Genomic DNA, 13,977 nt, shown 5'->3' with positions numbered 1-13,977 from the left:
GCTAAAGTATACGCATGCCCAAATTAAGCCCTAATCCTCATATGAGCAACAGTGCTTTGACACAGAACGCTGATTGGTGAAAAACCGGTTGTGGGGATAAAATTTACCTCCATCACCCGTTTTTCACCAATCAGCATTCGGTGTCAAAGCGCTGTTGTTCGTATGAGGATCCGGGCTAAGATTATCCTAAAACTTAACCTTTAACCTAACCTTTAACTTACCTAGACTTACTTTATTATAAAAGCACGGGAAAAACAGTGTAATACATGTTAATGCATATCAGCATGTCAGAGAATCCTCTGTCAAAGTACTGTATGGAGTGACAGGAGACATTATAATTCGCCTTCATTCGGAGGCATCTTTTAATAAATATGATACTTCGATATTATATTTGAAGAGTTCAAATATTAATTATAATCTTGTAGTACACTAAGCAATTACTCGCCTTGTGCTGATCACACCTTAGGTAAATTACACGAAAGATTACATCGAACACCAAACAAAATCAATTTTGAATGTTACTCGTAAACTGACGGCTCGAAGACAAAATAAGAATGACAATACTAAAGTAATATTAACGTCATATCTGTGTGTCATCTTTAAAAGGAATATTTTATTCAAAAATTTCAATGAAGGTAAGATTGTCAGTACAACTTATTCAATTCCCCAATATTTTTTATTTATGATTAGATAATCATTAAATTATACCCTTTCGCGTTACTTGCATGCTTTTTGCATAAGTAATATGTAAATGTATCTCAGTGCCTGTCTTCAGAAATTCTATTTATTCCATTTATCATAAAATGATGAAACTTTTACTTATGATATTTTTCTAGAGCAAAAATTTTTACGATTTATAGTAAACTTCAATAATGAATTTTTTCAACTTGGTTTGTCAAAATAGAATGTAAGAGAATAAGATTATGATATAACTTTGACATAGTTGTGATAATTGTGATTGTGTTTCAGATACAATATTTCTTTTAGCACGACTTATGTTTATTTCTGATTGACAAAGATGATTGTTAAAAACAAATCCTGTCGATTGGTAAGTAATGAATGCAATTCTAAACTATATTATAGGAAATTTAAACTTCTGATTGTACTATTATTTTATTTTGCATCAATATTTTAATTTATATTCTGATTAAGTGTTAAATTTATTTAATTTTGTTAATATGATTTATATGATTTAATTATGCAGTCACATGAATGTGTAGTTGAAGGCTAATCTTACAATTTCTACAGAAAGTATTAGTAAATTTTAGTAGAGATTTTACTTTCATTATATACATATATAAATTTTGTTAATTCATTTATTCTTTGAACTACTGTATAATATATAATTATATGCTTTATTCCAAATCTAAATTCACATAACATTTACAATAATCTGTGTAAAGTTTGATATACAAGGTGCAATAAAGTTTAAGTTTCCAGATATAAACAGATGTAAAGAGATAGTTTAAAATAACAACTACTTTAATTTTTTTAAATAATTTTTTAATTTTTTTTAATTATATTACTATAATAATATTCTAAATATTTTTCTTTAAAATTATTTATAATACTGTGTATTATATCATTCTTTATTACTGATAAATTTTTTTGCACGCAAGTTTTATTTCAAATAATCACTTTATTTTCAATTTGAAAAATAAAGGTAATTAATCAATAATTATTTTTTGCTTTGCAGTATTAAATTATTTTAAGGATAAAAATTTAGAATGTTTATAGTAGTATAGAGAGATTAATTCATTGTTCTAAAAAATATATTAAAATATAGAGCGATTATATTGAAAAATAATTTATTATCTTTTTTTTTATTTTCTTGAGCTAGAAAAATTTTTGAATATTGCTATATACAATAAATTCAGAAATACTCTGCATATTATATTGTTTAGTTTCTTTTTTTTCTATTATTTTTTTTTTTAGAACACTTAAATTAAAGTGAACACAAATTTCATCAAGATGGCAATTGGAAATATTATCTGTGGAGTAAATACTCCAAAAGTGAAGAAAAAGAAAGTTAAGGTATTTTTTTTTAATTAACGTATTGTGTTGTATTATTGTAATTTGTCAAATACAATTTTGATTTTAATTTAATTGAACTATTATTATAATTTTATTTTTGAAATTGTTTGATGATTAATACGATATATTTTTATAATAATAATGACAAAAAATTACACTATAAAAATTTTTAATATATTTTTAGTTAACATTGCTTCTTTTCTGACTGCAGCTATTGTATCCTTATATTTTTCAAATTGTAGACAACTGAGCGTAGTTGGATAGAGGCAACATTTCAAAAGAGGGAATGTGCAAAATTTATCCCAAGCAATGAGGATGAAAATAGGTAGGACTTCCTGTAATGAGTATGTATATGTACAAAGTGTTTCAGGATTTAACAGACAAACTGTGAGAACATATTTTACTAGTGGAAGTAAGAAAAAGATATTATATGAAGTTTGATTAGAAATACTCTATTACAAAGTTATAAATAAGTATTGAAACAGAACATGAAATAGGAAACACGGATTTTTCATTGCGCAGAATATGAAAGTGTATGTTTTGCATGGAAAGGTCAAACGTTTTTATCTCGTATGTATATTCATATCATATTTACTATCTTTAAGCGATTTAATAATCATTTCGATCTATGCATAAATGATCATTCTCTGAGACAACAGCTAGACTCGAAAAGAATAGCTATTAGATTTCTATTCTTATGAAATAATAATTGCCATCATTGTGCCAAAATGCCACCAATATGTTCCATTTCATAATATTAGTTTATAACTTGATAGTAAAATATTACTAAAACTTTATATAACTTTTTTTTTTCATTTGTAAAATATGTCTTCATAGTTAATTCATTAAATATTGAAACATTTGGGTATAGAAAAAACAATGGTATGAAAGCGAGTGGTGCTCGTTTGCTAAAAATTGTATACTATGAATTCTATACTATAAATTGTATAACATTTTCTACGATTACAGATTAAAATTATTGTAGTAACACATTTATGTTTTATTGTATAATAAATGATTCTTGATACTTTATATCACCAAAATGCAGCGTGTGCCATGGAATGTGGCTCATTTTTAATTAATACTAAGAATGGACACAAATTCATTGCTTCTCATTGATTAGTTTGTTTTATTCCTCTTTTGTCATTAGTTCGCAAACCAATAAACATTTTTTGCATGTCATTTCAGCACTTGATTTATCATATTTTTTAAATTTAAGATTGCTAAAACGGAAATTCGCCGTTCTTTTCGGGACAGAGGCTAACAAGAGCCATTTTACTTTATCAAAAAAATATTGCATTCATGTCATAGCAACAAAGCTGATTTTTATTTTTTTATTATTATATATAATATAAAAATATGATAAAGTGACATGACAGACTGTCATTTTATCACTTTTTATATCATAAATAGAAAGAAAAAATCATCTGCTGCTGTGGTACGAAAGCACTACTTTTTTATGGCTTCTGTTGACCCTTATTCTACTTGTCAGCTGACAGACTATTGTTTTAGCATTTTTAAAAATAAAAATAATGTTAAGATACAAACAATAAATTAAGTTTGCTGAAATCGTACGACAAAATGTTCACTGGTTCCTGAACTATACGTCATCATATTTGTCATCATATTATTATGATTAGATTGTGTCTATTACTATGAGTTATAATTTCTGTTTTGATATATTTTAATTACAAATTTTCGATCATATTTATATCTATAATTTGCGTTTTTTTATCCACTTATTTATTGATTTGATTTATTTTTTTTGTTTCATTCTATTTATAGGTTTGTACAAATACAGGGCGATAAGAATGCAGAATATGATGTAATTACTACTTCCAGGTGAGACTCATATACATCTTGAGTTAACTTTTTTGAACTTATATTCTTTTTTCTTTCATAACTTTGATAGTAATGTTACATATTTGATGTAACATTCTTGTTGTAGCAAATTTTTTAAGTACAGATGTTTCCATTCTTCTAAATGTATATTCTTCTTGCGTCATGCCCTTTCATTATACGAATTTTATCATACTTAATTATTATTTAATTACATTACATTAACAATTCTTTTTATGTGGCATTTATATCTTGTAATTTTTTTCCACATAAAAAATTTATATTTGTATATGACATATGGTATTAAATATCATTTAAAAAAATATATATATATATACACATATATATATGTACGTAAGTTACTCCGAAAGTTTCTGCAAAATCATACAAAAACATAATTTTTAAATTGGCTTATTTATTTTAAAAAATTCTCTTCTTTACAACGAATACACTGTTCTATTCCATAAAACCAATCGTCAAAGCATTTTGTCCATCTTTCTGTAGGCACCTCAAACATCAGATTTTCGAACGCCTTCACCACCACATCTGACCTGTTAAACTTCAAACTACACATTTTATTCTTGGTATATGGAAATAGGAAGATGTCACCCTGATGTATCAATTAAGATGACACACTCTGTATATACAGGGTGATTAATTTCAATCTTAAGGATATTCGAAAATATGCAATTTTACTAAAGAACATTCTAAATAAAAGGTGTATAATATAGAGAGGGATATCATTGTATTCTTGAGGTAATTCAGAGATGAAACTCTAACATAAAAATGTCAAGACTATAATAGTTTTTAAATTAATAGTGATTAAAGTTCTAATCACAGAACTAACATTTCGCGCGCTCGAGCATAATGTATGTCAAGTGGTAAAGATGCTCCACGAGGGCTCTCTCAACAACTTCAAGATTATTATATAAATATATTTTTATTAAAAAATTATTCTTGCTTTTATATGGAATTTATTTGTACGTGCATTATGTATAATAAGTATCGACACATATCCAGAGTTGCCATCGACTTGGAAAATCGAGAAAGAAAAATCATGGAAATTTAAATTAATCATGGAAAACCTGAAAAAGTCAAAGAAAAATATAAAATAGTTTGAAATTTTGAACTTTGCTCAATTTCCTTTTAAAAAACGCTTTTATTTGAAACAATTGTTTTTTAAATAATCTAGCTAACATTTACAATCAAATACTGATTTTCTTAATCCGTATTGCGAACTATATACTAGGCCACGCATCAGTCATTAGATTAAAAGAAATGTAATTATTCTTTTTTTAAATGTAGAAAAAATTGAACATTTTACAATGTCAAGTTTATTTTTTGTTTTAATTTTCATACAGTTTAATACGAAACTTAATTCACTTTACTTAAACTTTGTTGTAATTAAGATCCACATTTTATTAAATATATTTTTTAGTTTAAACTATGAAGTTAAAATTAAAATAGTCAGAATAATTCTAATAAGAAAATTAAAATTTATATATTTTATTCACAGTATTTTCCTTTAATCACCTTTTTCCGTTATTATTGCATTGTTTTTTTCAATAGTCATTTACTTCTGTTGACCTGAATTTACATCCAAAATTTCATTATGCTGCTAAGTTTCTAAATCTAAATGTATGTTGTTTTTAATAATATAGGACAGCTTTTTTTACAATCCCTTCTTCTAAATGTTAAAATATGTATTTGATATTGGCCATGGAAAATTTTCCACTAAAAAATTTGGAAAAGTCAGGGAATTTCAAAATTTATTTTTTGTGGCAACCCTAAATATCAAAATGTTAATTTAATAATAAGATATGAATATATCAAAATAAATTCATAACCATATTCGTGTGTTTTATACGATAAACATTTTTGTAATTTGTAATAATATATAAGTAGATTAATTTTTGATGTAAAAAGAGTTCAAAAAATATAGAGGCAAGGCTAAAATATGCGTTAAAATATCTATTTATCTCTGATGCAATTATATCCAAAAATACATGTCGTTAAAATTCATAAAGAGAGTGAATCGATGTACACAATTCTTACTTATAATTAATATGTATAAGCAATGAATTATTTAATATTTAAATACTTGGTACTCTTTTTAAAGTTTAATTTATAGCATTTTTAATACATAGAATACACACACAACAAACCAAATTATAAGTCGAGCAGCGGTCGATATTGGATCGTGGTAGCTAATAATATCGAGTAATATTGCCTAATAATAATACTTTTATGTAAATTTTTAAATACATTCCACAGTTTTACAAACTGCCGACTACTATCGAACTTGAAACGCAATTTTAAAGACGTTGAAATAATACAATATAAAATTGATTTCGGAGACATTATTTAATTTAAAATATTAATATAATATCAACTAAAAAAAGGATTTATTTATACTCAAGAAAAACTATATTATTTATGCATAAATAAATATAAATAATGCCTTTGAAATCAATATTGTATTGTATTATTGCGTATGGCGCGCGTGCGCGTGTTTACACACATTATACGCACCTGTTTATAAATAAGATATTAAACTTAAATAATAAATTACTTATTACGTATATGTTTAAATAATAAACTTGAATAAAATATTAAACTTAAAGTGTAAAGATATAATAAATGTTTTCATACATGATATAATTTGTTTTATTGTTATAGATGTTGCTGTGGCTATTCATACACCCATCATTGCGGAACTGGGGCTGACGTGCAAAGTTACAGTCTTAGTGAAAACAGGGAAAAAGATTATGAACAATGGTCTCCGGGAAAAAATACTCGTCCCTTTCCCACTGATGCATATGGTACCATAGAATTTCAAGGTGGTCCACATCCTACAAAAGCACAAGTATATATTCAATGCTTTTTATATTATTAATATTATGATAACGTTTTTATAATTATAATTATTATAATTAAGTCATAAGTGAGGAATTGACGTTGCACATATTTCTTGTAGTATGTAAGATTAGCTCATGATACACGACCGGAACCGATTGTACAGCTATTATGTCGAGAATGGAATTTAGGATTGCCCAAATTATTAATTACAGTACATGGTGGTCGGTCAAATTTCGAGCTCCAACCGAACTTGAAGAAAGTTTTACGTAAAGGCTTATTGAAAGCCGCTAAAACCACAGGAGCGTGGATATTTACAGGGGGAACAAATACAGGTACATTTCTATTCATTAAAATTATATCTAGTAATAGTTTTGATAATTTTAATTTTTTAATGTGTTAATTCTTGTAGGTGTTACACGACAAGTCGGTGATGCATTATTGTTAGAACGTTCTCAACGACAAGGTCGCGTAGTAAGCATAGGTATTGCTCCTTGGGGAATTTTGGATAAAAGCCACGAATTAGTTGGTCGCGGTGGAGAAGTATCATATGATTGTGTCTCTTCACCATGGTAAGATTGCATATTTACAATGTAAAGATATTATTGATGGGATTTTGTAAAGTGTATTTGTGTGATTTTGCAGTTTTCTTTATATTTGAATTTACAGGACTAAATATACAGTATTAAACAGCCGGCATGCTTACTTTTTACTAGTAGATAACGGTACTGGTGGTCGATACGGTGCAGAAATTGTTCTCCGCAGAAGATTAGAAAAATATATTTCAAATTTGAAATTGCAACCATGTAAGCGTTACAGATTTATGAATTAAAATTTTATAATCGAGGAGCTCTAATTTATCGATGTTTCTAGATACACACAGTAGTATACCAGTAGTCGCATTAGTTATTGAAGGTGGTACGAATACAATCCGTGCGGTTTTAGAATACGTGACGGATGATCCACCTGTACCCGTAGTAGTTTGTGATGGTTCGGGACGCGCAGCTGATTTAATTGCTTTTATGCACAGGTAATGACGAATTCGCATGTTATATTTATACATATTTTTAAAAAATATATAATCATGTATATTTACGAAGTATACTTTTTATATAGATGGAGAGATGGACAAACTGGTGATGGAGAAGGACCATTGGAGGGAGTTAAGGAACAAGTTTTAGAAACTATTAAACGTACTTTTCAAGTTTCTGCCGAACAAGCGAGTCAGTTGTGTTCAGAACTTTTGCAGTGTACACGAAAAAAACATTTGGTATCAACATTTTCTAGAAATAAAATTTAGCTTTATATTTCATGTTATTATAAATTGAAAATTCTTTAATTATAAGTGAAAATTATATTCTTATAGATCACTGTGTTTAGAATATCGCAAGATAGGCCGCAAGAGCTCGATCAAACAATACTGACAGCTTTGTTTAAATCGAAACAATTATCTCCAGCTGAACAGTTGTCTCTTTCTTTAATATGGAATCGCGTGGATATTGCTCGAAGTGAAATCTTTGTCTATGGTCAAAAATGGCCACCCGGTGCTTTAGAACAAGCTATGATGCAAGCACTTCAACACGATAGAATAGACTTTGTGAAACTTCTTCTGGAAAATGGAGTATCCATGCGGAAATTTTTATCAATACCTCGTCTTGAGGAGCTATATAATACGGTAGGTCAGTTTTATTTTTGTAGCGACATTTTTCTTAGTAAACAATTTAAATATGGATAAATCTGAATATGAATAACATATATTACTTGATATAATAAACAATTATTTTTTAATTATTATAAATTTATATATTTTTTCATATTTATTTATTTGTGTATGTATGCGCATGAAGGCCTTGAAGAAAATTATTGAAAAATTATACGAGTATGCTGTCTGGAATCTTTGATTCTCCTTGAAATATATTGTTAAACACAAAAATTTAAGAAACAGGGATTTTTTATATGTGTCTATTTTTAATTTTAAGAGATAAAATAATCTTTTAAAGATAATTATGTGTATATTTGATTCTAAACAATTATCGTTGAAATGATAAGGTATATGTAAAAGTGTTTTAGACAAAACTTTCATAATTTTTTTATGTTTTTTACAGCTAGTATTAAGATTTTTGTTTAATAATATATGTTAAGAAAAGTCAAATCGGTTTTGGCGAAATCCTTTTAGTTAATGGAAAATTGGATTACTATAATTTTTGAACATACGTGGAGCATTTATATATTATATATTTCGTTTTTTTTTTTTTTTTAATTAATTAGAAAGAAGGCCCATCGAATACATTGGGTTACATCTTGCGCGATGTACGGCCGAATATTCCACGGGGTTACATGTATACATTGCATGACATTGGTCTCGTAATTAACAAGCTAATGGGTGGAGCGTATCGCGCACAATATACACGGCGAAGATTCCGCATGATTTATACGAAGGTGATGAAGAGATCTGGCGGTGGACATCAGCAGCATATGCACCGAAACAGTTGCGCTCCGAACTGTAATACGCGTTATTACACAAGTTCCAGTGGGAAGTCTGACAATTTGACCATGAGTCTACTTGCCGAGACATTACCGGCTAATCGTGATACCCCTCTCTTTGATTATCCTTTTAATGAGTTGCTTATTTGGGCCGTGTTAACGAAGCGTCAACAAATGGCTTTGTTGATGTGGCAACACGGAGAGGAGGCATTAGCCAAAGCGCTTGTCGCGTTAAAACTATACAAGGCGATGGCACACGAAGCGGCTGAGGATGATTTAGAAACTGAAGTTTACGATGAATTGCGCGGTTACGGCAAAGAATTTGAAAACATTGGTATACATAAATACGAAATGAATGATTAATTGTAGATATGAAATATATTACATAATTAACTGTAAATTGTGCGTTTTTTTTTTTTCAAATATTAGCGGTCGAATTATTGGATTATTGCTACCGACAAGACGACGATCAGACGCAGCAACTGTTAACTTCCGAACTTCAAAATTGGTCAGGGCAAACATGCTTATCACTAGCGGTTACAGCAAATCATCGGCCATTATTAGCGCATCCTTGCAGTCAAATTATCTTGGCCGATTTATGGATGGGTGGCCTTCGTACACGTAAAAATACTAATTTAAAGGTTAAATTGATTAATCTGTTGAAACTAATCTCATTTCTATTAAATAATCGAATTTAATATCGAATCTAAAACATGTATGTATTTAAAATATTCTTAGGTCGTTATGGGATTATTTTGTCCTCTATATATAACTCGACTGGAGTTTAAAAGTAGAGAAGAATTACAACTAATGCCCCAAACACAGGAAGAGCATCTGATAGCTTTAGAAGATGAGAAAGAAGATAGTGATTCCGAACACAATGTACCAGCAGGACCAGACATCGAGGTAATTATTTTGAATCTTGGAACTATAGTATGATGAGTTAGTCATAAAAATTCCAGATACTCTTAGATAGTTATATATGTTCTGATTACACAAAATTTTTCATGAAATTGCAGTAACTTATTAACATTACATAAAATTACGAAATAAATTATATTAATTACATTAATGAGATTACTATGAAATAATATAATTTGATATATCCACTGTACAGAGTTAGTTAAGATTATGTCAATCCTAAAATACGGAGAAGATATTTTATTATAATTTACCGCAAAATTCGCTATAAATATTATGTTTAATGAAGATTATGTTTAGTGAGATAAACGTGAGGCAATTTAACAACGTATTAAATAACATTATATAAATAACATGATAGAAATTTTTTAAATATACAAGACATTTTATGAAAGATTTAATAAAAATTATCAAGCAAATTACAAATAGTTTTAATGGAAAATATGATAAAAATCATAAAAGGGGAGCAAATCATGACTTTGACATATGTTGTCAAGGTCATGGCCTTGAGTGACCTCCAACAGGTTTGAGCTGTTGCTCAAATCTCTCTTCGTTAAAAAGTTAACAAGAAAAGATTTTAAAAAATAATGTTTTATTTTGCCACATACAATATTTAGGATTATTTCACACTCTTTCTTACTTATGTAATTCTACATCTTGAATCATTCAAATATTAGGTGATCCGGAATTTCGATGGGTACCGTATACTATAATGAATTAGGAAAGTATATATATATATATATATAGAGAGAGAGAGAGAGAGAGAGAGAGAGAGAGAGAGAGAGAGAGAGAGAGAGTATATTTGTTTATTACTAAATTGAAGATTAAATCCTTGATTTCATTTATACCAATGTTAATTTTTAGACCAAATATGCATATTTATCAATTTCATGTTTTATAAAATATGCAAACGTTTATCGTAAACATTTGATAATTATTACTCTATTCAACTTTGTCTTATTTCTATTATTTGTCATGCTATTTTCTTATAAATTGTTATATAAAATTGAATTAAATTTCTTTCTACCTTTTCTCGGTAAACATTTCAAATTGAATCAATATTTATTTAACTATTTAATAAGATTTAAGAATATTTTCAGTATATGAACAGTTAATTTGAATAATTCTAAATTATTTATGCTTTTCTGTAGGCTTTAATTAGCAATGAACACAATACAATAATCAAAGAGACAATTGTTCAAGAGAATGGAAAAGTACTAACGGACATTGATGATGAAATACATCGCGCTTACGGTCTTCGATCTGAATATTATGATAACAAAACAACCAGACCATTAAAATTGAGGAAGAAATTATACGAGTTTTATACTGCTCCAATAACAAAATTTTGGGCAAACGCTGTAAGTAAGAATATTTATATGTATTTATTGTCTTAATGTTTATATGTAGATGATATATATTTGTATATTTATTTATTGACATATTTATGTTTATTAATATAAATGGTTGTAATAAACAATATGTAAAATAAAAATACTTCTTTTGTAGATTGCATATATTATTTTTCTGCTTTTTTTCTCATACTGCATTTTGGTGCACATGGATGATCATCCGTCATTAGCCGAAATGTATGCTATTGCATATATTTGTACTCTTGGATGTGAAAAAATACGAGAAATAGCAACCTCAGAACCTGCGATGCTTTCACATAAGTTTAGCGTGTGGGCATGGAACATGTGGAACCCCTGTGATGCCGCTGCTATTATATTTTTTCAAATCGGACTAGCATTACGTTTGCGACATTCGACGTTAGATGTAGGTCGCGTCATATATTGTGTTGATTGCATCTATTGGTATTTACGAATACTCAACATCCTTGGTGTCAACAAATATTTTGGTATGTTTGAAATATTAAATTAAAAGTAATTTGATTTTACTTTTTATATAAAATGATTATATATATGATGATTTAGAAGAAAAGGGGGGGGGGACAATATTCTGGAAGGTAACAGTATCGGACATTTTAAGCAAAAATGTTCATATTAACATCTTACTCTGAACGATTTCCGAGATAATTTGAATGTATTGAAAATCTTGGAAAATATTTGTATAAACACAATAACATTGGAATACTGCGCGTAGTAAAACATTGGCAGTATTTTTCAACAATAGTAATAGCACTACCATCGTAGAGACATAATAATACGTAGCATTTCTACATATGCGGCATTTGTGCACGATTAGGAAAGTTACTTTGTAAAAATAACTAGTTACAATTACAGTTTTTTTTTCTTTCAAAGGGTAATTAGTTTACAAATTATTCCAGTAACACATGTTGATCTTATATACATTCTTTAAACGTTTATAGAACATTAGATACATTTAGAAAACATATATAAAATATATATAAATCAATAGGTGTTACCTGGCTATCGACTTTTGGGTTACTTTTTTGTCATCATTACAGAACAATATAGGTGATATTGATATTATTAGGACCAAGAAAAATATTGATTTATGTTTTTACATGTTATACAATCTTATTTAAAAGACAAGAAAAAATTAAGTCAGAAATACATAGGAAAACGTAAGCGTAAGCGATTACTATGCTAGACAGATCATTTTCGATATAGGACAAAAAGTCTGATTGCATAGAAAGAAACGAGAAAGAGAAGAAGCTCCGAAATTACAAAATAATTAGAAAGGATCTTACGATATAATTAAAAAGCTAAGGGAGGTAATTTTCGGAATTCGGAAGTCAATTTAGACACAAGTATAGTTCGTACGGATAGGTTTGCTCCTTTTATTGAGAGACGATAATTGATTAAAGAGTTTTTAAAGAAAAAGGAAAAAACAATAGAGAATCTTTTTCTTTTATAAAAGCAATAGAATTTTATCTTCGGCTTTTTTTTATTAGTTGAAAAGAACGGAGGAAAAGCGTTGCTGCTTATTGGAGAAGATGAATGGGCGGATTTCGACTAATTCATCCGCGAAAAAAGTCCGAACTACCATTCATGGAGACAAATATCATTATTAGTGTTGGCCGTTAAAAGAAAAGTTTAACTATCCGGAGATGAATGGAGTAGACTTAGAAAACTGATCGTAGAGTAACAATTGGTTGAAAAAAGATCTTATCAAATGTAATCTTTTGGAACTATTTCATCTTCGATTTTTGATCCGATTTTTCCGAGGATCTTTGGGTTAATTCCGAGACAGAGACTTGGAAAGAGGTATCATGGAATTTTTCTCTTCTTGTTTGGACGAGAGAGCTTTAAAGCTAAATCATTACAAACTGTATGTCATCGAATTTCGGAGAGCCTGCAACTCAAGAATTTTGGAGGAGTTTCTGAGAAGGAGCAAAAAGTCACACTTGATAGAAATCTAATGAACATTGTTGAACTTTTAGAAAAGAAGAATCTATGCCGCTTGATCTATGCATCGATTTTTTAGAAGTTAAGCAATTGCAAATAATCGTATAACATATTCTTATTTGTTTCTTCAATAAGCTGCTTGCGTCTCATTATATTCTTGAAAGAAAGTGAATTATAAAATATTTATACCTCGATTTAAATTTGTCTAATTTTTGACAAATATTATTTAGAAATTTTGTTCTGACAAAACTATTGCGTTATGGCGAATCATTTTATGATACCATTATTACACAATGATTTCTTAATGTGCCTATCGGGGTAAAAAATCATTCGAAATAGAGCATAGTACAGAACGCAGTTTATACAAACATTTTTACTTAAAATGATCGATGTTATCACCCAGAATATTGATCTTGAATCATTCTCTCTATAGATATATAAAATGACTATCTATCTATATATATAGATGTTCAAACAATTGAATGTGACTAAATATACTAAATATATATTT

At 28.3% G+C, this 13,977-nt stretch overlaps 1 protein-coding gene across 4 annotated transcripts in view; it reads left to right on the top strand.

The window, feature by feature from the left end:
- The first annotated feature begins 79 nt into the window (after positions 1-79).
- Positions 80-13,977, top strand: part of LOC108752318 (transient receptor potential cation channel trpm) — a 24,477-nt gene continuing 10,579 nt past the window's right edge. For 2 of the 4 annotated variants that reach the window (XR_001939554.1, XM_018493077.1), the window contains exons 1-16: positions 977-1,048; positions 1,936-2,034; positions 2,277-2,359; positions 3,820-3,876; positions 6,553-6,739; positions 6,851-7,064; positions 7,142-7,301; positions 7,399-7,535; positions 7,603-7,759; positions 7,846-7,999; positions 8,096-8,404; positions 8,998-9,547; positions 9,643-9,854; positions 9,952-10,119; positions 11,286-11,495; positions 11,644-11,992. Coding sequence is in view for 3 of the 4 variants with exons in the window: in XM_018493077.1 (XP_018348579.1) it covers positions 1,972-2,034; positions 2,277-2,359; positions 3,820-3,876; positions 6,553-6,739; positions 6,851-7,064; positions 7,142-7,301; positions 7,399-7,535; positions 7,603-7,759; positions 7,846-7,999; positions 8,096-8,404; positions 8,998-9,547; positions 9,643-9,854; positions 9,952-10,119; positions 11,286-11,495; positions 11,644-11,992 (3,010 nt within the window). In the remaining variant the exon portion in view is untranslated. Of the gene's footprint in view, positions 636-969; positions 1,049-1,935; positions 2,035-2,276; positions 2,360-3,819; positions 3,877-6,552; positions 6,740-6,850; positions 7,065-7,141; positions 7,302-7,398; positions 7,536-7,602; positions 7,760-7,845; positions 8,000-8,095; positions 8,405-8,997; positions 9,548-9,642; positions 9,855-9,951; positions 10,120-11,285; positions 11,496-11,643; positions 11,993-13,977 lie in introns of those variants that run through there. The other 2 variants (XM_018493078.1, XM_018493079.1) reach the window with 2 other exon arrangements.

Source organism: Trachymyrmex septentrionalis, unplaced genomic scaffold (genome assembly GCF_001594115.1).
Source record: "Trachymyrmex septentrionalis isolate Tsep2-gDNA-1 unplaced genomic scaffold, Tsep1.0 scaffold6, whole genome shotgun sequence".
Classification (NCBI taxonomy): Eukaryota; Metazoa; Arthropoda; class Insecta; order Hymenoptera; family Formicidae; genus Trachymyrmex; species Trachymyrmex septentrionalis.
Note: the sequence above shows the minus strand (reverse complement) of the source record. Positions and strands in the feature narration are given on the sequence as shown.